Raw genomic sequence first — 23648 nt, 5'->3', positions numbered from 1 at the left:
TGAGTGAGGGGGAGAGCAGAGAGAGTAAAAGTGCAAACTATTTGCGGGTTAATCAAACGTGATTCCCTGCTCATGTCTTTAACATCTCTACCTATTTTTGAGGGTTTTTACTGGGAACCACTGTTGGGTCTGGAGTGCCCCACTGGCCACTGGCCAGCACCATTTCCCACATCTCACCCTCTACATCTTGTAGTAGGAACACTGGCTGCCAACTTCCTCCAACTGATGCTTTAAACAGCTGGACAGCCTGGTGGAGGAAGCAGAGGTGGCTACTGTTGGCCCCAATAGATCAAAGTAGAGTCTATTCTCTTTAATCAGGAGCATTCGTCATTAAAATGACGGTTTGTGCGTCACTATTGGAAAATGATATCTACAGTCAACAAGTTATAAAACATACAGTACTGGCTCAGGTCGAGACAGTGAAAGAAGGCTAAGTAAGTGTTGGTTATTCTGCTTTTGGATGCACAAAACAGAAAGAATACATTGAAGATTAAAGGCAACCTCAGCAGTTTAGTACTGCACTTACAGTAAAGACACAGATTAGAAAGTGTGTAAAATTAGTCCAGCAGCAGCAGCAGCAGCAGCATGGATTTATCTTTTTTTAAAAGTCAACTACACCTTTCATCATGAAAATGTCATGTTCATCCATCCACTCTTTGTTAAGCCCTTTAATTTCCCTCCATCTGCATTTGTGGAGGTCAGTGGCTGAAGCAGACTTTAATGCCAAAGTAAGAAATATTTCTTTAGATATTCTCTGTTTGGACCAGCACACCCAAAGCACTGACACATTAACAAAAGAGAAATATGAAGGAATTTTAGATTCTTGTGATTTAGAACACAGGAAGTCCAAAAAACTTGGACAAACTAAGCCGTGCATGTCACATCCACATTTGTCCTGCCTCCATCTCGGTGCTTGGATCAGCTAAGGTAATTATTCTAAAAATAGCTGTCCTCTTCTTCCTTGATATCCCTCCTCTTCCCCTCCAGTTTCTGGTCATAACCTGGAACCCACTCGCTGTCACTGGAGTGTTTTTTTCCTGGAAGGACTTTGCACTTTGCCTGCTTGTCTAATATGACCCTTCTCGAGAAGAACAATGCGCAGGAGGTTCTGCTCTCTCGCTCTAGCCGTGAAAGTGACCGGGAGGTGCGGGATCACGGGGTCGACAAGTCAAAAGTCTATATCCTGTAGTAACAGGATGCAAGGAGATGGACTGGAGTCACGTTTTTCATATCCTGCCTGACTCTTTTGCTCCTCCCCTTTTCCCTCCACTTTTTTCTTCATTTTTACCGATTCTCAGCATAGACACTGGAGTAAGAATGGCACACAGGGTGCTAGAGCTCACGGGCTGGGTGTCAATGAGTTCAGAAGAGGAAGAAGTGAGGAAGTATCTATTTTAAAGGCCTGGGACAGGAGAAGGAAGAGCTCAGTGCTGTCTCGGGGGGGTCACATCACTCTGGGAGGGGGATATCAACCAGTTCACATCAGGGGTGCACGAGAGGGGGAAACTGTTTGTGTGTGATGCTGGTGGAGGAGGGCTCTACCTGTTCCCTCGGGAGAGGGTGGGAGGCTTCCACCATGTCACAGAAACTCTAGTAAACATTTCCTTGTAGCAACTTCCAAGAAAACAACAAGGTTGTTCAGTTATACAAGGTAGACAAGAATTATAAAACAAACCCTGTGGGATTATAGGCAGCCTCATTCTTCTGGAGGTCTTTATCTGAAAGAAACTGCACAGCATCCCAGAGGACTTATCTCCCCCAAGCCCGAGGATGATCTGTCCATTGAAGTGAAAACAAAAGCTCAAATGACATCAAGTGCATGAATTTCTTGTTGTTCAGCAAACTTTCGGTTGTTGCCTGGCAGCATGACCACAGCATGAAGAAACTGGAGCTACCAAAAACCTGCTGGGGCTCAAGTTGAACATGCAAACTCCTCACAGCATGGATCCACCTGCTGTGAATCAACGGCGCTAACCGCAGAACCAACATGATCCCGGCACCTCTACTTTTGTTTTTAAAAACATTGCTTTGAGAAAAACGTCCAAAATGAGGCTTGACTTGGACTTTTAGGAGTTTTAAAATAAAGGTTGATTTCCAACACCTGTTCAGGAGCTTTTTATCATGTCCCATTATCAGTTGTATGAATACATTATTTGATGTCTATCTTCAGATAGATTTAACACAAAACTTTTCACATCTAATACATTAATCTGAATTCCTACTTGTTTTCTGGAGCAGGCAGATGCCTCTGACTCAAAGCAAAAAAAAAAAAAAAAAAAAAGCCAAGTCACTGTTGCAAATGACAAATAGTCACAAATTACAGTTATTTTACTCGAGGTACAAGCAGGTTCTTTCCACATTTGTAATTTATCATGTGTTCACATTTCAAAGTTAATCACCATGACTTGTATCTTGTATCTTGAGCCATGACAATTGTTTGTTCAGTGTGGTTAAACTGTGTCATCGCTTCTGTGCTGTAGACTGTGGTGCAGTCAGACATGTGATGGGTGTTGTTTTCTCCTTGCCTCTTTCACAGTACCGCAGCCACAGCTTGAGTCCAGACCAGAGGAACATTATCTGGAACAGCAGGCGAGGCTTCACAATCAGATCTCCCACCTTCTTTTACATCGGCCTCTTCTTCTGCCAGACCACTGGTGACATAGTCCGACACCAGTCACGCAGATATTTTGTACACAGAATAGGTCAGCAAGCTCTTTCTGCACAACTATATAAATCACGCGTAAACATGTATGTGTGCATCAATGGTTTTTGTGCAAAATCCCTGATATTCTACTTATTTTTGTCTCAGTGAATAAAATCAAAGATGTGCGTCTGAACAGCAGTGAACATACGCAGGCCTTAAAGGGACAGCGACTGGTCTTGAACTGCTCTGCCACTGCAGAGTTGAACACCAGAGTCAACTTCACATGGGACTACCCTGGAAAGGTCAGAGCTACTTTACAGTCTCTGGAGATGAAAGAAGCACATGTTTAGACGAAAAATTACCTTTGATAGGGAAGAACCAACTTCCTGCCTCACTTCGCAAAATATATATTCTATCAGCCAAGCATGCTACATCTTATACTCAAGTAAACGTCTTAGAGATTCTATTCATATTTATTTTGAAGTGTAAAATAAGTGGAAGGTATGTAGGTAACACAAAAGCACTGCCTGTGCAAATGAAATCCCCTTTAGGGTTGGTAAATGTCTTTCATTTTATACTCTATTAGTTAGGGCTGTAATTAATGGCGTTATTACTGATTTATAACAAGTGCATAACTCTTTCCCTTGCACAATCAAAAGATTACCCTTCAGTGTTAATCTCATGGCTCTTCTGTCATGTTATCCTGCAGAGTATCAATGCCGGCTCAACTTTCAAAAGGCTTGTGAAGCATCAAACAGAAATGTTGTTCTACAGTATTCTGACCATCCCGAAGCTCCAGCGTTCAGACCGAGGCCGCTACACGTGCCGCGTCAAGAGTGGTGATCAAAGCCAGCACAAACACGTCAATGTTACTGTCTATGGTGAGTTTCCTCCGCTGACCCATCCCGACATTCAGGAAATTCACCAGTCATCTGCCCGGATTACTCATTCCAGTCATGCTTGCTTAATTTTTTTAAGTTTCTGTGACCAGCGCATTCTTTATCACAGGCTCCAGAACGTCACAGCGGTTTCCAAAATTTGACATCAGCTTTTTTAATGCACATTTTTCCCTCATTTTCAGACCGACCATTTATCAACCTGAAACCCAGAAACGGACTGGTGATGATGGTGCAAGCAGGAGAGAAATCTTATAAAATCTCTCCCAAACTGCGAGCGTTCCCGGCCCCAAAAGTCATTTGGTAAGTGATCAGAAATACTCCTGTATCCTCACAAAATTTGTGACTTGAGAGCTTCTTCTTTAGTGTTCATACCTCTCCAGTGTTTTTTTTTTTATTTATGCTTTACCTCCTTTAACCTGGAAGCTTATCTCAGCTAACTTCTTAATTTCTTGGAAAGAGGGAATGACTTCCCAATAAAATATGACTCATCAGCACTTTAAGTATTCCAACTTATTTCCTTCCCTGCAACTTTGTTTCATCCTTCACACACTACCTGAAGCTTTTCGGAAACATCCCTCCTCTCCACTTTACACAGAGGTCTATTTTTTTTTCCTGGCAGGCTGAAGGATGGCACGGTTGCAGCAGAGCAATGCTCCAGATACCACATGAGTGGAAATTCCCTGGTTATCCGGGATGTTGCAGAAGAGGATGCTGGGAAGTACACGGTCCTCGTACGAAACCAGGAACACAGACTCTACCAGAATCTCACACTCACACTTGTGGTTAACGGTGAGAAACAACAACAACAAAAATACTTCTTCAGCTCTAAATGTCCTGTCCTCAGGACATTAAACCTCACTTTTTTATCATGTTTATCTCGGCATCATCTCGTCTTGTAGTGAGTCCAAAAATAGGGGAGAAAGCGGTGTTGCTGCAGGACCCGGGCTCCGTACCACGGGGGAGCAGACAAGCCCTGCGTTGCACATCCCACGGAGTCCCTCCTCCACACATCCAGTGGCTTTGGCATCCCTGTCCGTCTAAAGGCCTGTAAGTACCCAGAACATCACAACCTTACCAGCACTAAGCACTAAAGCACTAAACTAATTTATAAAATCCATTAAAATGTATAATTTTCTATACTTTATAAATTCTTAAATAAAGATAGCTGGTTTCCTAGTATGCACATAATTGACCAGAAGAACAATATAAGCCAAATATAAAAACCATACAGCTATACGGAGCTTCAAGTGCTTTTATTATATTAAAATCTGGCACCTCAGAAATTTACTTCACATACTGTGCATAATTAATCTGCAAAAATGTAAAAAAAAAAGGCATATATATTTTTTTTTTACCTTTTTGGCTGCAAGGTTAAAAATATTAATAATATTATAACACTTCATGTGCACATAGAATAAATAATGATGTTTCTTCTATGTTACTCATTGGAGTGTGTGTGTGTGTGTGTGTATGTGTGATTTTTTATTTTTTTTGTTGTAAAACGAGACATGTTTTGTCTATTTCTGCGTGTGTTCAGACAGCGTTTCCTTCTTGTAACCAGAACAGATGCCTTTGGGGGCCTTTCATGTGCAGGAATGTGTGAAAATGTGTGTGTGTCTGTGTGTGTGTTTGTGTGTGTGTATTTCATCGGCCCAGTGTTTGCATGTTTGTTTGATTGTGCAGCTCTTTCTCATATTTTTGTTCTCTTACTGTCCATGTGTCCTTTCCATATGTTTGTTTAAGTTCATACAAATCTGCATCCTATGTGTGTGTGTGTGTGTGTGTGTGTGTGCCTGGTACATTCACAAACACAGTACACGTTGTATCTCAGACTTGAAAGGACAGAGAAAAAAAACACACTTCAATAGCAGCCAGTTCCGTGCTCTCAGTCACGATTTGTTGGTTTCCAAATCAAACGCTATGATTTAATGAATTTCCTGTCCAGGAGGCAGGGTGAGAGGCCTGTTTATTATTGTGATTGCACACTGCATCCTGTGATGCTTTTTCTTATATCTGACACACACTCAATATACAAAGTTCTCATGAGAAATGGCCCAGCCCGATGAAGCGAAGGGACAGTCAGCCTTAAACACACGCCAGTATCCAAGCAGGCATTTTGGCAGAAACATTGATTGAGCTGCTCTCGGAGGTCAGACACGTATTGTGTTCCTTACAAACAAGTCAGAAAGGTTAAGTATTACCTGAGAGCACCACAGCAGCTGCCCACGCTCTTTTGCCCCCTGAGACACACTGACATCATAACTGTACTTGACCCTTAACCCTGGCACTCTCACAAGGCGCCACGCCAATCAATCTCATCCAAATGCCAAAAGTTATCTACATAATGTACATTAGGATTGTCTCAGGCCGCCTGGCAGCGCCAAAGTATGCAATCTTCAGTGTCAGAGTAAATCCAGGTCAAGTGATGTAAGCTCTTTTGTTCATGCCGTTTATTGTATGTGTGACAGCACCTTTGTCTTGTTTCACAGTAAGATGTCAGATGCAATCTGCACATGTGAGAAATTTGGCAAAGCCCAGTTTTTAATCATCACTTAGATGAATAATTCGACTTTAAGCCATTTTTATTCCATTAATATAATGTGATTTGTAGCAGTATTGTAATTACATAAAGAAAGAGGCATAAAATAAACAAAAAGGCTGTATTTCCCAACAAAGTAGAACAGCAGAAGTTATAGTATACCTAAAAAATGAGTCAAGCATGTTTGCACAGTAATTACACTGCAGATTACATTTGGCTTCTTAACTGGCTGCCTCACGGTCCTTTGTAAAGCTCTGTTCTGGTTCAGCTTCAGTTTCTGTGCTGATTGTATTTCTTTGGACTGGTACTTTTGATTGGATCCTCACTGGGCCCCTTGTTCTTTGCAGCCCGGCTGCACCACCACAAGCCTGACGCCGTGCTGGAGGAGGCCCAGGGACAGTGGACCAGGCTGGGCCAGGCTGACGGGGGGCCTCTCGCCTGGGTCCTGGGTCCACTGCTGGGTCTGGCCCTGGGAACTGCAGCGCTCTTATCTGGCCCGAGCAGGAGGTGCATTGGGCTTCCTGTGCAAAAATCAGAGCGCTTTTCCTCTCGTTGTTTGGCTTCCTCTCCGACTCGAGGCGCTTCCCAGCGGCGTGATTGTCCCTTCGTCTTCAAACGTGGCACGGCCCGCTTCCTCAAGAGCTTGATCTATTCTTGAGAGCACCCCCACACCCCTTCCCCAACTCGTCTGCCCCCTACACATACCTCTAAACCCCCTTCCATCACCAGCCCTGACCTGCACCACAACCCAGCATCCTTCACATTTACAAAAGAAAAACTCCCCATCACCTCCCACTCTGGAGCCCTCCCCCTACATCACCGCCACCTCCACACACTCATCGGTGCCTCTCGACAGCAGCCAAAACCCTCAGTGACATCATCAGTGATCCATAGTGACAATCGCAAGCTCGGTATACTGGAAAATGAGTAAAGTGACTTGGAACACTGCTGAGCAGTGACGACCAGGAGATACAAAAAACCAGGAGTTATATACACCACAACACTAAGGATATAAGGACACCTGCTTCACTGATTATTTATTTCCTTCCTTTTTCCAGTTTAAGTCTCCCCGCTACACCAGGCTGTCCTGTAGTTCGATGCTTTTTATATTTCACAGACATTTGAGCCAGAAAAAGTGCAATTCCACCCATCCACCAGCCACATTTCTGGAGCTGCTTTGCTTGTTTTTTGTGTCCTAGAGTGGTACTAAAATGGGTGCATGAACCGTGCCTGCCTGTCCCAAGCCCCGATCTGATTTTGACAACCAAAAGAGAAAACGAGAAAAAGCTGTGAGTTTCTGTTGCGATTTTTTTAACCACCAGTAGAAGATCAGTGTGCTTACCTTGGACGGGCGAAAAAGGAGAGAGGACATGCTTTGTGCTGTTCACTATGGGATTCCTTCAGTTCTCTATTAACAGACTAAGTGTCTGCAGATACCTACCATGTAGGAAGTCTGAGAAGGCCAGAGACGATCCTGTGTCGCTCCTGTGTCGTTCACTATCATCCCATATCAAAATGTCTCATTTATGTGTCATATGGTGTCAGTATAACAGCCCTGTTGTCTTTGTATCAGAAGTTAATTAAAATCTAAGTGTATGCGTGATACTACAAGCCATTTTATGAGAATGAGTAGCATAAGTGTTTGAATAAAGTCCATTTGTGCATGTGAGCGTAAAGAGGGTGACAGCGTGTGTGCTTGCGCACAATTGTGTGTGTGTGTATCCTATTCTACGGGTGTCTGCTAATGTGATTAATTGCTTGTATACAGATGTTCTATGAGTAATATATGAATCTAATATTTAATAATTTTATACAACTAACTTACATATGACAATATTTGACTCTGTATGACTCTCTTAAGCTGTACTGAAGTGTTATATCAGTTGTTTGTGTTTTTTTGCATTAAACCTTGCTTATATTTGTGTATTCGTTTACATGCGCCACGGTTATTTTGGGGGGTTGGGGGCTCATACAGGAACACACAGTTGCAGCAGTAAAAGTGTATTTTAAGCAACATAACAGGAAAGGAAGAAAAGGCAGCAGATGACCCCTCTGATACACAACTCGAAGCAGTCCGTTCATATACCCAAGCAGCCGCTGCTCACCCTGTTTGCAAGCACACACTGTGTGAATGTGGTGTGTCTGCGTGCATATATAGAAATTTATACGTGTTCATTTTCTGTGTCTAACCATGTTCATGTTCACGCATCCATCTAACTAATTCTATGTGTGTGTGTGTTTGTGTATGTGTGTGTGTGTGTGTGAGGGCGACTTTGAGTCAGAAAGTGTTTCCTGAGAGGCGTGGGAGTATTAGCTGGGTGGTATGGTACTGTAGGTGTGGGTGTCTGTGTGCATTCGCATAGCATGTGTGTGTCAGGCCCTTGGTGTCATGCACAGGGTGGGTCGCTTGTGTAACTCGCACACTATCTCGATGCCAAGAGGAAGAGCAATCAGTGAGCAGAGAGGAACCGAAGACAGGGAGGAGCTCAGGGCAGACAGAAAAAGATGACGACAAGGATACAGACAGAGACAGAGAGGTGAGAGGAGGGGGGCAGTGGCACATCCATAAACAGGCAGAGCATCAGTGAACAAAGTGGAAGTGATCGTTTACAAGCTGGAGGAGAGTTAATGTCTTAAAAAAAAAGGAGGGGGCATCCTTTTATAAGGTAGCTGTTTTATAAAAATAAAAAAGAAATCACCCCTGCACACAAAGTCCAGGTTTGTTTATTTCTGCTGCAAAACTGGCCATTTAGACATGGGAGTCTACAGGGATTCACTCACCTGTGGAGCCAGCCTCCAGTGGGTATGTGAGGAAACTTCAGTTTTCAGCCCAGTGGCTTGGTCTGCAGGTGCGCACCAGATTTTTCACATTAAAAATGTAATTCTGTAATAACAGCTAGTTTTAAAAAGCTTTTATAGTTGAATTTAGAAACTAAACGCACCCTTATTATATTTTTCTACGTATTTAAGTAACGCTTCTTCACTATTTAGGCTGTTTGTGTGCAGCCAGATGATCACCTGCAGTGTACTGAAAGTGAGGCACAAACAGGAGAGCTTGAATCTGTGGAGGTGAAGTCTGTACTTGTTGTGCTGAGGTATGTGAGCTACAATTACCTCAGCTTAAGACATTAACATTTGTAAGTTACTGAGAATTTATTCATTGCTCAGGATTTTAATTAACATTTAAACTGGCTTCACATTAGTGGTTGACATGAATAATTAACAGTTCAGTAAGTGTTAGCTTAATCACTTGAAGTCAGTTTTTTTTGAACAGGAACATACACATACACGTAAACAGAGAACATAGTAAAGATCATAAGTGAAAAACATTAGTCAGAAAATTTGAATAAAAACACAAATAAATTTTTACCAATGATAAAAAACTGTGACTGTAACAGAAAAAAATTATAGTGAGCTCAACCAAACCGAGAGACACCTCAGATTTGACTAAAATACCTAAAAATCTAAAAACAGTGAGGTATTTAGAGGTGATTTAACATTGTCAGCTGAACAGCTTCTTCTGTGGGAAGGTACGCTGTTTCAGAGCCCGAGGGCAATAACCTCAAAGGTCGCCTTTAGCTTTTACGTGAGGGCAGTGAGGGAAGTCATTGGAATGATGACCTCAGTGACCTGGAGGCAAAATACTGAGTTAAAAGATCAGTATCGTGGAGCTAATCCATTGTTTAAAATCTATTCAAAACTTCACAGGCAGTCAGTGCGGCCGAGTTAAAACAGGAGTGATCTGCTGCAATTTGAGCCTTCTGCAAGCGAGAGAAAGTGGAACTGGGCAGTAGCTGTCCAGCTGAGAGGCGATAGAGGATAACACACGCAGGACTTTTCCGGATCAGTGACAAATTAAATGTGAGAACAAATAAACTGAATCCACCGGAGATCTAATCCGTGTCACACTTTGGTTTTCTGTCTCTCTGCAAACAGACTCATTTCCCCTTTAACCTCCTGGCGTCCACATATGTGGACATCACATTTTGGGTTATTTAGACCAAAATACTCAATTTTGCTCTGCAAGGGCCTGATATCCACTTACAAGGACATTATACTGCTACTGTTCTATCGAAATTTTAAATGAATATCCTCATATGTGGCTCTCATTTTTCTTAGAAACATAGATTAGGTTAAAAAAAAGAATCTAGTAATTCTTTGTTTTTACATTGATCAGGTCCCAATCAGCCCAAATATCAAAGAGAAATTAAAAATGCATGCCGTGGAAGAGTGGAGGTTAAACAAGCAAAATTGTATTCACTAGATGAAATGAGGGTGCAATATTTTTTTTCACTATAATATAAACTATTTTAGCTATTTTGTAATAACATCTACACGTTTTTTTTAAATGAAAAAGTAAATCTCAACACAAATAATTAGCAAGCATAAACGTTGAACGTTTGTAAAGGTTGCCTTTTTCACATGAGGCATTGTAAGATATTTATTAAAATCTGAAAAGAATATAAATAATAAATAAAAAATTGTAAACTTTAGAAAAAATATATGATTGACTATATGGTCCTTTGAAACTTCTGAGGATTTCTTTGCTTGTTGATTTACAGCAAAAAAAAGAAAAAAAAAGAATGACAAATCTGATTATAGCGTGGGTTTTACTCACTGTAATGAGTTGTTTTCAATAGCAGGTCTGGACCAGAGTGGCAGCGCAACTACACAATTAGCTTGTTGCAATCTGGTTTTGCAAAAATTAGGCAAGATATATATATAGTTTTTTTTATGTTTCAGTGTTAACCTGAATATGTGGGCGCAGAGACGAGCTGTGTTAACTGATAGTTGTTTTCAGAGGTGCAATGATTTCAAACTTGTTTCTAATGTAGATCAGACTTTCAGTTTTGCTTTTTGCTCAGTACTGAAAGTCTGCGCTTACTTGTTTTTTTTCTTAATGAAACTCCCCAGTTCTTTGTAATTTCATGTTGAGAAACATTTTACATTGCTCTGTGCACACACAGTCTTTCACAGAGTAGTGAATTCCTCCACATCTTCACTCCTAACATTACAGGTTTCACCAGCGTTGCTAGCGTTGCGTAACTTTTCCAGTGTATTGTTGCCTCACTGTCAATTTTTTTGAAACGTTTTACAGAACTGTGTGACTGTTGGTGCTGAATTTAACAATTTGCTCATCTTAACCATTTATTATTGAATTCAGTTGAATTTTATTTATTTAGAGCCAAATCACAACAACAGTTGCTATGAGCAATGGAAAGGAAACACCAGACTCGGGGAGGGGCGGCTATCTGCCGCGACCTGTTAGGTTGAGGGATGGAAAACAAACAAAGGCACGCTGTGAAAGAGAGCCAGATTTTAATAATAATGAAATGCAGAAATGTGTATTAACACAGAGCGAGTGAAACAGGTGACTGAAGAAGAAACACTCAGTGCATCATGGGAGTCGCCCAGCAGCCGAGACTATTGCACCATAACTAAGGGAGGACTCATGGTCACCTGATCCAACACTAACTATATATCCTAATATAGTGCATTTTTTTTCTATTTTCCACTGATAAAACTGTTTAACGATTCTATAAATCACAGAATTTTGGATTATTTTAATTTATACATCCTTCTATATTTAAATTGTGGACCAACAATCAAACAGAAGCCATACTGTTGTGTTTTTTTCAAATGTGAGCAGCTTGCCTCATAAATGCATCATCCTTCACTTAGTTTCAGTTCCTGAGAGGTGACATTATTATTGTTTGAATCTTTCCTAAAATGCAATTCACATGACATTTCATCTGGTTTGATGCACCTTAGAAATTCAAGCTACCAAAGCAACAAGAAGCACAAATCATTTTCAGAGACAGCAAACTTCAACAGCATTCAGATAATAAATCCTTTAAATGTTTGTTTGCTTTTAAGCAACGCTTGAATGCAGTGTGACTGTGTTTTCTCCAGAAACATCACTTATATAGTAGAAATAATTATATCCACGCATTTCCTTATAGCTAAAATATTTAAAATTTTGATCTGAATAGTTAACATTTTGAATAAGCACAAGAGTTATTATTTATACCAAGAAGTTTATGCCTGTAGGTCGGCAAACATGATCGGTCAGAAGGTTTTGAATGAATTCTGATAAAAATTTTGTGTCCATTAAAGACAGGCGCACATCCACCAATGTCTTCAAAGTCAACTTAATGATTTATTGGTCAGAATTTGAAAAATAACTTGTAAACTTATAAAAATAAACTATGATTCTTACAACTGTATAGTGTGTTGTCACGGGTTCATATGTCGTGTCACATTTGACCTTTGATCTCTCCTTTAAGGGTTAATAGAGCGATCTGAAGGTCAAAGTGATTATAATGTTTCTTACTGTTGTTCTTTGTACTGACAGCATCCAGGCACATAAGGTATCTGTTACGGCCCTAGCAGGGCCTCCTCCTGAAGGTGCCTGTGTGGGCGTGTCCCACCACCTCTTCTGCCTGAGGTGCCACCTTTCCCTGTTACACAGCTGACTCACATCAGTAATTAAAAGTATTTAAGTCCAGGGAAAGGTGAGCTCTGGGCCAGAGTGCCAGTAGTGTGGTTACAGCTAGTGAGCTGTGTTTTTGGTGGTTTTCAGCTAGTGAGCTGCTCTTTCTTTTTGGCTTACGTTTTACTTTATTGACCAACGCCTGAGTTTTGTTTGTTTCCTTAAATGGTAATAGCGGCTTGTCCGTCTCTTTTAGTTAGTATAAATTGAAACTTTAATAAAACTCTTTAATTTAACCCTTTTGCCTCCTTGACTCCTTTTTCTGACCCAGTCAATTCTGTTACTTCCCCCTCCCCGCCTAGACCGCTCAGGGGAACGTAACAAGTGGGGGCTCGTCCGGGATTGTTGAAAAGGAAGTTTTGAGTTGGAATTGGTTTTTGATTATCTTGTTTTTTTTCACCTTTAGACATTCAACTTCCCAGTTAAGTTAGGTGAGTGTCCAGCTGAGCTTATTAAGTTCTTCCTTCGGGCACTATTTTGTTATTTTGCCTTTTTTATTTTCGGAGTAATCCTGGGCGGGGATTAGTTCCCTGTTGGGGGTAGGCAATTCAGGGCCCCGGTCGCTGAAGTTCTGCCTTTCAAGTCGCCTCGAGCCCAGCACGCTCCAGAAGATAGGTAGGTAAAGGTTGTTGTGCTTAGGAACTGGGTAAGTTGTGTTTGTTTATTGTGTATGCTGTAAGAGGTCAGTTGGTCAGTTAAACTAAGTTGTGTAGTTTCTGAGTGAGTTGGCAGACGGGTGTCGTAGTGTCTTAATTAGGGTGTGTTTGCTAAGCCTTCTCCGGCCCCCAAAATGGCTGATGAAGCCATCAGTGCACAGGTGTCTAGAAGCTCGTTTGTAAGCAGTAACATCCACCTGGTTCCCGTTTTCTGTGAATCCAGTGTTGAGAGCTTCTTCAGTGTGTTTGAAAGCATAGCAACTGCATTACAGTGGCCTGAAGACGTGTGGGGGTTGATGTTGCTGTGTAAATTCACAGGTAAGGCTCAGGAAGCTTGCTCTGGTCTGTCTAGGCTGGACAGCCTAGTTTATGAAAAGATCAAAAGTGCCTTCCTCCAAGCCTATGAACTTGTGCCTGAGGCCTATAGGCAGAACTTTCGAGGTTTGGAGTTGGCACAGGGTCAGTCCTACCTTGACTTTGCTCGGGAGAAGGCAAAGCTTTTTGGTAGGTGGTGCTCTGCAAGCCAGGTTAACAGTTTGGGGTCGTTACGTGAGCTCATGCTTGTGGAGGATTTTAAAAACTCTGTTCCTGAGTGTATTGCTCTTTATTTAAGTGAACAGAGGGTTTCCACTTTACAGCAGGCTGCCATACTGGCCGATGAGTTTACCCCAACTCATAAAACAAATGCTGTAGAATGTGACATCCCTTCTCACTACAATACATCTTGGAGAGCTAGGAGGGAGCCAGCTAACGAGGCTGAAAAAGTGGTGGTTTCAAGTTCCAAAGCAAAACTGTGTTTCTTCTGCCACAAGCCTGGCCATGTGGTTGCTGGTTGTGTGAAACTTAAGCGGAAAGCGTATCGAAAGGGAAGAAGGCCTGATTTGAAAACAGTCACTCATGGTTCTCAAACTAACAAGGTTGTCAGGCCCAGCAAAGCCCCACACTTGGGGCATAGTTGTGTAAGGGGCTCCTGTGGTCAGTGTAAGGCAGGGGTGCCCAATCCCGGTCCTCGAGAGCTACCGTCCTGCAGCTTTTAGATGCATCCTTCTTCCCACACACCCGAATCAAATGAATGGCTTGTTATCAGGCCTTTGCCAAACATGATGGCATGCTGAAGAGGTAATCAAACCATTTGATTCAGCTGTGTTGGAGTAGGGATGCATCTAAAAGCTGCAGGATAGTAGCTCTCGAGGACTGGGATTGGGCAGCCCTGGTGTAAGGGGTCAATTAACCCTGAACGGCCGCTGGTTGACAATTTCCCAGGTCCCCAAAATGACCTGCAGGGGAACAGACTGTGTATAAAACCACCAGTAAGACCCGCAACCCTGGCTAACAAACATGCCTGTACCGATGACTTGAGGAATCGTCTGCAAAGTGTTTAATAAGGCCCACTAGCTGCCTGCTGGGTTCTCCACATATGATGGTTCCAAGCCCTGGCTATCACATGGGACACTCTGTCAATGTTGTGAACCCACTGAGATGGGGTTGGCAGCTTCCGCAGGAAATGCCCAACCATTGCAATGGGGTTTGGTAGGTGGAAAGCCTGCAAGTAGGTGATGAAACGGTTATGGACTTGTTTTGGTTATCGTGATAGTTTGACAAACCACGGGTTTGTATTTATGGGAGGGGGTGTTACGGCCCTAGCAGGGCCTCTCTCCTCCTGAAGGTGCCTGTGTGGGCGTGTCCCACCACCTCTTCTGCCTGAGGTGCCACCTTTCCCTGTTACACAGCTGACTCACATCAGTAATTAAAAGTATTTAAGCCCAGGGAAAGGTGAGCTCTGGGCCAGAGTGCCAGTAGTGTGGTTACAGCTAGTGAGCTGTGTTTTTGGTGGTTTTCAGCTAGTGAGCTGCTCTTTCTTTTTGGCTTACGTTTTACTTTATTGACCAACGCCTGAGTTTTGTTTGTTTCCTTAAATGGTAATAGCGGCTTGTCCGTCTCTTTTAGTTAGTATAAATTGAAACTTTAATAAAACTCTTTAATTTAACCCTTTTGCCTCCTTGACTCCTTTTTCTGACCCAGTCAATTCTGTTACTTCCCCCTCCCCGCCTAGACCGCTCAGGGGAACGTAACAGTATCACATATGAAAATTATGTTATTATGACTTTGTTATGTACACTGCAGTAATTGTTTAAGTAATGACTCATTTGAATACATGTACAATTTTTCTGAATATGTTTTTTGGGGTTGTTTTGGTAAACAAGATCAATTTATGGTCAAAATCTTTTTTCACATGATATATTTTGATAAACATTTAAACAAATTTCAGTAAATTACTCTAAATGCATATATTATATACAAATTAAAAAAATCATACTCAAAATTATATCAAGTTTATTAAAATAATGAAATCCTGCACTTATTTTTACTACACTGGGAACACCTTAAAGTGTGTTTAAGAAGGAAATAAAATTAATATCTACAGATTACGATACTATTAATCAGAATCAGAATACTTTATTGATCCCTGGGGGAAATTATTTTTTGTTACAGTGCTCCATTTTAAACCAACATTAAGACAAGACAGACAATACGCTAACTAAGAATAGTACAATATATACATATATATACATACATACATAAGTCACTTATAAATAAATATTTGGAAAAGAAACATGTGTAGTTGTAGCAGTAACCAGTGTGTTAAGTGGATGCGTTGTACAGGGAGATGGCCACAGGCAGGAATGATTTCCTGTGTCGTTCAGTGGTGCTTTTCGGTAATCTCAGTCTCTCACTGAACGAGCTCCTGTGACTGACCAACATGTCATGGAGTGGGTGGGAGGTGTTATCCAACATTGTCTTTATCTTGGACAGCATCCGCCTCTCCGACACCACCTTGAGGGAGTCCAGCTCCATCCCCACAACATTGCTGGCCTTACGGATCAGTTTATTAAGTCTGTTGGCATCTGCGACCCTCAGCCTGCTCCCCCAGCATGCAACAGCATAGAGGATCGCACTGGCCACCACAGACTCATAGAAAATCCTCAGCATTTTCTGGCAGATGTTGAAGGACCTCAGTCGCCTCAAAAAATAGAGACGACTCTGGCCCTTCCTGTAAAGTGCTGTGGTGTTTTTAGCCCAGTCCAGTTTATTGTCAATGTGTACTCCAACATCATTATTATATTGCAAAAAAATAACTCACTCCTGGTTGTATTTTTGTTTCTCTTTACATCACATCATATTTGATCTAGATAATTTCAATTCATGAATTTAGCATTTAGCATTTCCTACACAGACTAATTACAAGAAATGGAGAGAAAAAAACCCCAAGCGATGATCTTCTCTCCTAGAGTTGCGAAACTAACTGATCAAGCAGTCTATGTGTATTAAGGCCCCACCCAACTCTTGTATAATTTAAGAATTTTTTCGTCATGAGGTGATGTGCGTAAATAACCAAAAAGCGTCTTGCATAAGCTCAAGTTCCCACAGCTCCTCCGGTGTGTAATCTATGGATTTAAACTTGCAAGAGTCATTGAGGGACAGGAACTCGTGTCCTGGAAATGTGGGCTAATTTGTTAAGAATAGAAGGAAGTTAATCGGCAGGATGACAATACCACCTCTGCATCCTTCATAGATGAACAATCCAACATTACATAGCACTTCAAAGATCCACTATTGTCAGTTTGCAGGGCAGGGAAAGACGACATGAGGCTATTGACAAAAATGTGGTGATAGTAACGATGATGTGATTCATGGTTTAACATCAAGCAGCAGCTGTCAAAGCGTTTTCCTGATGTTCTGCTCTTCCTCCTGCTGAGCACAGCTGAGAAAAACACTTGCACACCTGGAAGCAGCCAAAAATTATTTTTGTCAAACACAGCTGAGTCCCTCTCTTCCTCCGCCTTCAAGGTGTGTGTGTCCCACGTCTTCCTCACTATGGAGCCCTGTGACAGAGAGTCTTCCCGCCTCGTTTACACACAACCACATCCTGAGTGTTACGCACAGAGAGGAAGTGCTTCGGGGGAAGAAAAGGGTAAGTAAAGAACAGAAATACACACTGGGACGGACAGAAAAGCTGTGATACATTATTGTAGAAAATAAGCTTTAAAAAAAATCCCAGTTTGCTCTATAGGAAAAATTTCATGTCCAAATTCTGGCATATTCCTTTCCTGCAGGTGCACTAATCCAAAAAAGAGTGTGCATAATATTTTAAACCTCTTATTAAAGGGACACTCCACTGCACACGCTTGCAGGTTCCCTCGTAGTAAAGTCTCTCCCGCACACACTTAGAGCTTCTCACCTATAATACGAGTGTTGACCTACTAAGTTGGAAATGGGCAAGAGGTCTGGCTCAGAGACCGCTATTGTGAGCCCATGGAAAACATGATTCCTGCCATCAGTGGCAGAGGTAATGAGCCTGAACTTTATGAATGTGGGTGTTTTTCATAATGTCCTAAGTGCCGGTTTGTTCATGCGGATGTTTGTGCTCTCCATAGACGGTGGGGGTCCTGACTGTCGCAGAGGCCTTTGTGTCTGGAGTGTATCGCTGCATCGCCTCCAACTCTGCGGGGGCAGACCAGCTAGACATCCACTTCTACATCACAGGTGATCCCAGACAAGATCAATCATTGTGGGAGTTTTCTTTCCTTATTCCCACATCATAAACATGGAGTAAAGCTTCTGCTTGATCCTTTGTACATTAACTCGAAGTCTCTTTATGCAGAGCCTGCATGTTCCCAAAATAGAAACACCAAACTATCTTATACTTATTTGATTATTTTACCCATTCAAATATATAGTTAGATTTCTTTTAGTTTTTTGCAGATTTGACTCTGCACACCACTATAGTGGAATTTCAAACATTCAAGATGAAACTGCAGAGCAGACTCTCAGATTTAATTCAGGGACTTTAAAAAGGTATTGCATGAATTGTTTAAAAATGACAGCTTTTAACACAAGTCCACCCTTTTTTAAACACTCAATTAGATAAACTAACATAATCTTAAATATAAGGATTGTTTTTAATATTTGGATAAAAAAACCATCTGCAGTCAGTGACTCTCTGTAGTGTAGAACCCATGAACATCACCAAATGTCCTGTTTTCGTCCCTAAGATGCTTTGCCAGGTCTGCAGCTGCCTTCAGTATGTGGGTCTCTGTGCCTTCAGTTTTGTATTTAATACATGTGAAATGTGCTCTGTTGGGTTGAGATCAGGTGAATGACTTGGCCACTGAAACATATCCCATTTCTTTGACTTAAGAAACTCTTGGGTTGCACTGTCCAATCAGTTTTGTGCCGTTTGGCTGAATCAGAGCAGAGAATAGAACCCTGTACACTTTACAATCCATCCTACTACTTCTAGCAGCTCTCACATCATGAATGTACAATAGTGCCTTAATTCCTTTGGCAGCCATACATTACTATTCTGTCACGAGTGGCTTAAAAGCTGTGACACATAATCAGACCATTAGTCAAGTAAAACAACAAAAACATTTTATTTGAATTCAACAAAACTCAATGAAGTTACAAAGGAAAAAAAACATTCCTCAGTCAGTAAGTGAGTAGTGTTGGCATGTTTGCTTTTTGCCTAACGTGGTGAGTGAAATGTTGTTTGGGTAGAGAGAAAAGGAAAAAGGTCGAGTTGTTTTTCCCCCCGAGGGAGCAAATGGAGTGCGCGTCTATACTGGTGAAGACTGGGCCGAGGTGTTCCCAGTCACTAATAACTCAACCACACCCGCTGTGCATCTCTAACACAAAACACACAAAGACAACCTGCCAGCCCAGCAACCAAAAGAGGCAGGTTCATCACGTTGTCTCCACTATGTTTGACAGATGATGCGGTAAACTTCATGAGCTGTTTTCTCTTCATTCTGGTGCAAGTTTAACTTGGTTTTAATTTTTCCAAAGATCTTTTTTTCACCAGTGCAGGCTCTTTTAGTTTGTTTTCTGACAAAGTCTAATGCTTCCTTCTTGTTCCTGAATGTAACCAATGGTTTGTACCTTTGCAAACCCTCTGTATTTACACGCATGTAGGTCTCTTCATTGTAGACCTTACAATGATGCATCTACCTCTTCGAGACTGTTCTTGACTAGATAATGTGATGGGATTTTTCTTAACCATGGAAAGAATTCTGCGATCATCCATTTTAGTCACCTTCTCTGGTATTTCAGGCCTTTTGGTGTTGCAGAGCTGGCAAGTGGATTCATGAATCATTATTTTTAAGGAGTATAATAGATTATTTGGGTTTTTTTAGTCTAATGATAACTTTCAAGGGAAAAACTGCTTGTCGGCCAGTTGACCTCTTACTTCTGTGCCTCTAAAAATGTGGGACTGTGTGTAAGAACAGTTAATGCAATACTTTTGCATTGAATTAAAGCTGAAATCCACAAAGGCAAAATAGCACACATGAAAAACACCTTTATTCAAAAACTTAACTGTAAACAACTCCATTACTAGCATGAAGGTTAAAATCCTCTGAAATCTATGATTCATATTGATTTGCTTTTTACACCAATGCGCGCACACACACATTCATGCATTCCCTAATGGCTGGCACATTTTCAGGGTTTTATGATGAACTTGAGCTTACAACATCTTTACTATGTTGTATGAAAAACAAAATACCCTTCAGTCAACATTAGCAGTAAATGAAGAGGCCATAAATATGTGCAAATGTGCATACAAGCTTATTCGCATAATGATCATGTTTGAAAAACAAAAAAAGATAAGGATATTGAGTATTGCAAGAGTATTGCAGCAAGATCACCACACTGATATAAAAAGAGACCTTGTTGTCTCAGAGCAATGGATTTAAATGGTTGACAATAATAATAAAATAAAACTGCAGTCAGTATGATGCAGATATACTTAAAGCCAGAAGTGTGAATTACTGTTCAGATACAAGAACTGAAGTAAAGCTGAGCAGAAATGCCTGCACAAAGATATCAGGCAGAGTTGAAAATACCCGGTAGCACATAACAGTTTGCATGCATCACGTACATTTCGTACTCTGTAGTTTTGCATGCCATGTGAAGTGTGTTGTACAGGTAAAACCTGAGTGTGTATGTGTCTGCAGTCAGGCTGCGCTGAGCTTTTAGTGTGTGAGCAAGAGCGAAACAGGAACCTGGCGCTCTTATCATTCCACTTCCCCGTGCAGCGCACTTCCTTGGACTGGCAGGTCCACTTATTTCGGGAGGCCTTGGGGTGTTCGAGAAAGATAAACACTATCTGCCATCAGGAAACTCTCAAGCCGTTTCCACGGGAAGTTTCAGATGGCTAAAGTAAATAAAAAGCCTTTTTACTGTATTCCACTAGCTGCTTTAACCCACAATAGCCATTCAACATAGTCATCAAAGGTTATAGAAATGAAGACTTGGTAGAATGAGCTCTCCTGGTTTCAGGCACCAGTCAGGATCCAGACTCGCATGTTGGGAAACTGAGACGGCTTATTCATCTCAGTGGAGGGTTATTTGTTTATACCTCCTCCTTACTTCTTCTTTCCAACTAATCCATGTATTTCTCTGCTCTGTGTCTCCATCAGATGTCCCTGGAGGCTTCTGTGTAAAGCAGCTGGAGGAGGCCAGAGAGGGTGGAGACCTCCACCTCACCTGTTTAGCCAATAAATACCTGTACACAGCACTGTCATGGCAGAGAGTGAACAACACAGAGGAAGCCCAGTCTCGCGGCTTGAATAATCAGCAGTTCACATTTGGAGAGTTCTCCAACTCGCTGGTCCTGTTAATAAGCAACCTGACGGCCAGAGACAGTGGAGCCTACAGATGCTCCGCCCGCCACATCGTCACCGGGCAGGAGACACACCTGGACACACAGGTGGAGGTGACAAGTGAGTAATCTCAACCTAACGCACTCATAAAGAAGAAAGCTTTTTTTTTTTACAGTACCCTTTTGAAACTGCACAAAGCTTTTGAAGATAAGTGAAACCTATTGTAGTTTGAACTGTTTTGCTTATGGCGATCTTTAATATGTGTTTGCAGACTTACAGAAGGAGTTTAACTTAAAATTAATTTTCTATAAAAAGAAAAGAAAAAAAAGGACATATTGAGGACATTTAAACTCACAGCCTCTTCATGTTGTTCTAGTACTTTATGTTGCAGTTGTTTGCAAACACACACATTCACAGAGGTCTTGCTGCTTGGGAATGGGTCCCCTTAGTTTCCTGGGGCCCCACCCTAGCTTTGCTCTTGCACTCCAGCTCAGCACCTCTTTCACGTGGGAATGAGCTCTTGACTGGAGGAAGAGCACACAATGGCACTTCCCACAATGCCACATTTACAGGCCCCTGTGCAGCGCTGCAGGAACAATCAGCCAATCAGACACTGTCAGGCCCCAGCCCTCGCAGACAATCATCAATTGTTGTGCAGGAGGAAGATAGAGGAAACAACAATCAGTTGCTGTGGTTAAGTGACTTTTCTTCGTGTCTTTTACGGCTGTTCTCAATACAATCAGGGCTTAGCGCGTCAACTTCCTCCCACGGGACACCCAGCAAGGGAATTACTAGAGATACAGGGTGACTAGGATGAAAGAAGTGGTGGTGGTGGGGCTGGAAAAACAAGAAAAGGGGAGAAACTGAGAAAAATTTTAAACATGGAGAGTATGAAGTCATCTATTTTTATTATCATGTATCGTTGTGCAGTTATAGTGTATAAGAGCTGTGTTGGCCTCATTGTATGCACTCACGCACAAGCAGCTGTCCGCACAATGAAAATGTTCTGAAATTAGTTTTGGTTTTTCTTTTGTTTTTAGTTCAATTCAGTTTCACTTCATTTCCGGAGTGATTTTTGATTGTTTCAGCTCAGTTTTTCTAGTTGGAAAATCCGTAGTTTTACTTTCATTTTTATTACTTTCACTTTTACTCCTTTTATTTATCACTTCAAAACAGGAGTCACTCTCTGTCTATGAATACACACAACACTTTCTGAACTCAAAGTCGTGTCATGTAGACATCCAACGTCTTAGTAAAGAAAATGTACCAAAGCTTTGTCCAGAATGTTGCGTTGACGTAAATTAAGAACAATTCCTGGATATTTCTATTTTATTTCAGATGGCTTATTTTTTTTAACCCCTTCACACTGAATGAGTCAGATTTGTTACGTGAGTTTTTTGTACGTTTTTGAGACTCCTACAGCAGAAGTGTGATTACCGCCCACACTAAAAAATTGCACACACCCCTGTTCTCTGCTGGCCATCGGGGCAGGGGGGCTGGGCGCTCAGGTATGTACCAGCTCACTCCCGGTGGCTACTTGGCAGGGCCTGGTGCCTGTTGCTCGGTCAGGCCTCTTCCGGGGCAAAGGGGGCCCTCAGGCCTCCGGCCTCTGGGCCTGTGACTCGCTTCACTCTGGCACAGCTGGCTGCCGGCAGAGCCGGCGAGAACATCACTGCAGCCCCCTCTGGCTTCTGCTCTGAGGCTATTGGGTGACCCCTCATCTGGGGCTCTCCTCAGCTTTTCCCAGGAGGGTGGCATGGATGCCCCTCCGGTGGTCCTCCTTGGGCTCTCGCACTCTGGGGCCTCTGGATGTCTGGGGCCTGGAACTCCTCCATGCCTGCTTCATGCCCTGGGGGACAGGGCTGTGGCTCTCTACACCCTCTAGCAGACCATTACATGGGGAAACCTTTTGAATACAAGCGCGCTGATGCACACAGGTGTGCAAACGGGTGTTCACTGTTCATAGACATAAACTACACCTTTATTGGCTGCTATTTCCAAGCACATTGTGCGCTGTCGGTCCTGCTTGCTACACAACAACATTCAATATTTAGTATTTACTGCTGTTTACACTTAGCTAGATTAACGTGATGGTGTTGTGTTTAGTATGTTGCTCTGTTTTGTTTTGTTTTGCTTGTTTTCACTTCTTTTTCTCTCAACAGGTGATCCAGGAGATTTTTTTTCTCTTCTTTCTCTTTTTAAGTGCCCTTTCTCACTGTCCCTCTTCCCTTGTTTTTCTTTTCCTTCATCTTTCTTTCTCCCTTTCCTATCCCTCACTCATGTCTGTCCCGTCTGTAACAACTGAAAATAAAATAAAATAAATAATAACAACAAAGGTCGATCAAATGGACCAATACGGCAAGGCCGTGATGATCCATTTGGCAAAGTAAATCCATTGGGTCTCCTTGTTGGTCTTCAGAAAACAATTCTGACGGCTAAAGAACCAAATGGGACAGGCAAAAATAAAATAAAATTTAAAAAATAAAATTGCACAATAGATTTTTAAGCAATAAATTGAAGGGAAGAAATGTTGCAAATATAATGCAAGTTAAAACTCCAATCCAAATTAATTTTTTGTTGTTTTTTGTTTTTTTTAATCTGTCATGAAGTTCAATAAAAACTACTAATAATAATAATCATTTTTATTATTAGTTTTTCAGACTTAGTTTGAGTTTTGAGTTTAATTTTATTAACCTTGAATTCACCCCATTGTTGCTGCTCTTTGTATTGCAGGGTTATTAATAAAAAAAAAA

The 23648-nt window shown here is 41.7% G+C and overlaps 1 protein-coding gene across 1 annotated transcript in view; it reads left to right on the top strand.

Moving 5' to 3' along the window:
* flt1 (fms related receptor tyrosine kinase 1) overlaps positions 1-23648 on the top strand; it is a 44227-nt gene that overhangs the window by 6057 nt on the left and 14522 nt on the right. Inside the window, exons 5-13 of the mRNA XM_085468432.1 lie at positions 2537-2702; positions 2810-2946; positions 3354-3525; positions 3726-3843; positions 4163-4332; positions 4443-4590; positions 17081-17204; positions 17668-17776; positions 20713-21015. Of these exons, the coding sequence (XP_085324558.1) occupies positions 2537-2702; positions 2810-2946; positions 3354-3525; positions 3726-3843; positions 4163-4332; positions 4443-4590; positions 17081-17204; positions 17668-17776; positions 20713-21015 (1447 nt within the window). The remainder of the gene's footprint in view (positions 1-2536; positions 2703-2809; positions 2947-3353; positions 3526-3725; positions 3844-4162; positions 4333-4442; positions 4591-17080; positions 17205-17667; positions 17777-20712; positions 21016-23648) is intronic.

This window comes from Copadichromis virginalis, linkage group LG9, assembly GCF_057382275.1.
Source record: "Copadichromis virginalis isolate Kocher_CV1m ecotype Utaka linkage group LG9, C_Virginalis_male_GT1.1, whole genome shotgun sequence".
Taxonomy (NCBI): Eukaryota; Metazoa; Chordata; class Actinopteri; order Cichliformes; family Cichlidae; genus Copadichromis; species Copadichromis virginalis.
Note: the sequence above shows the minus strand (reverse complement) of the source record. Positions and strands in the feature narration are given on the sequence as shown.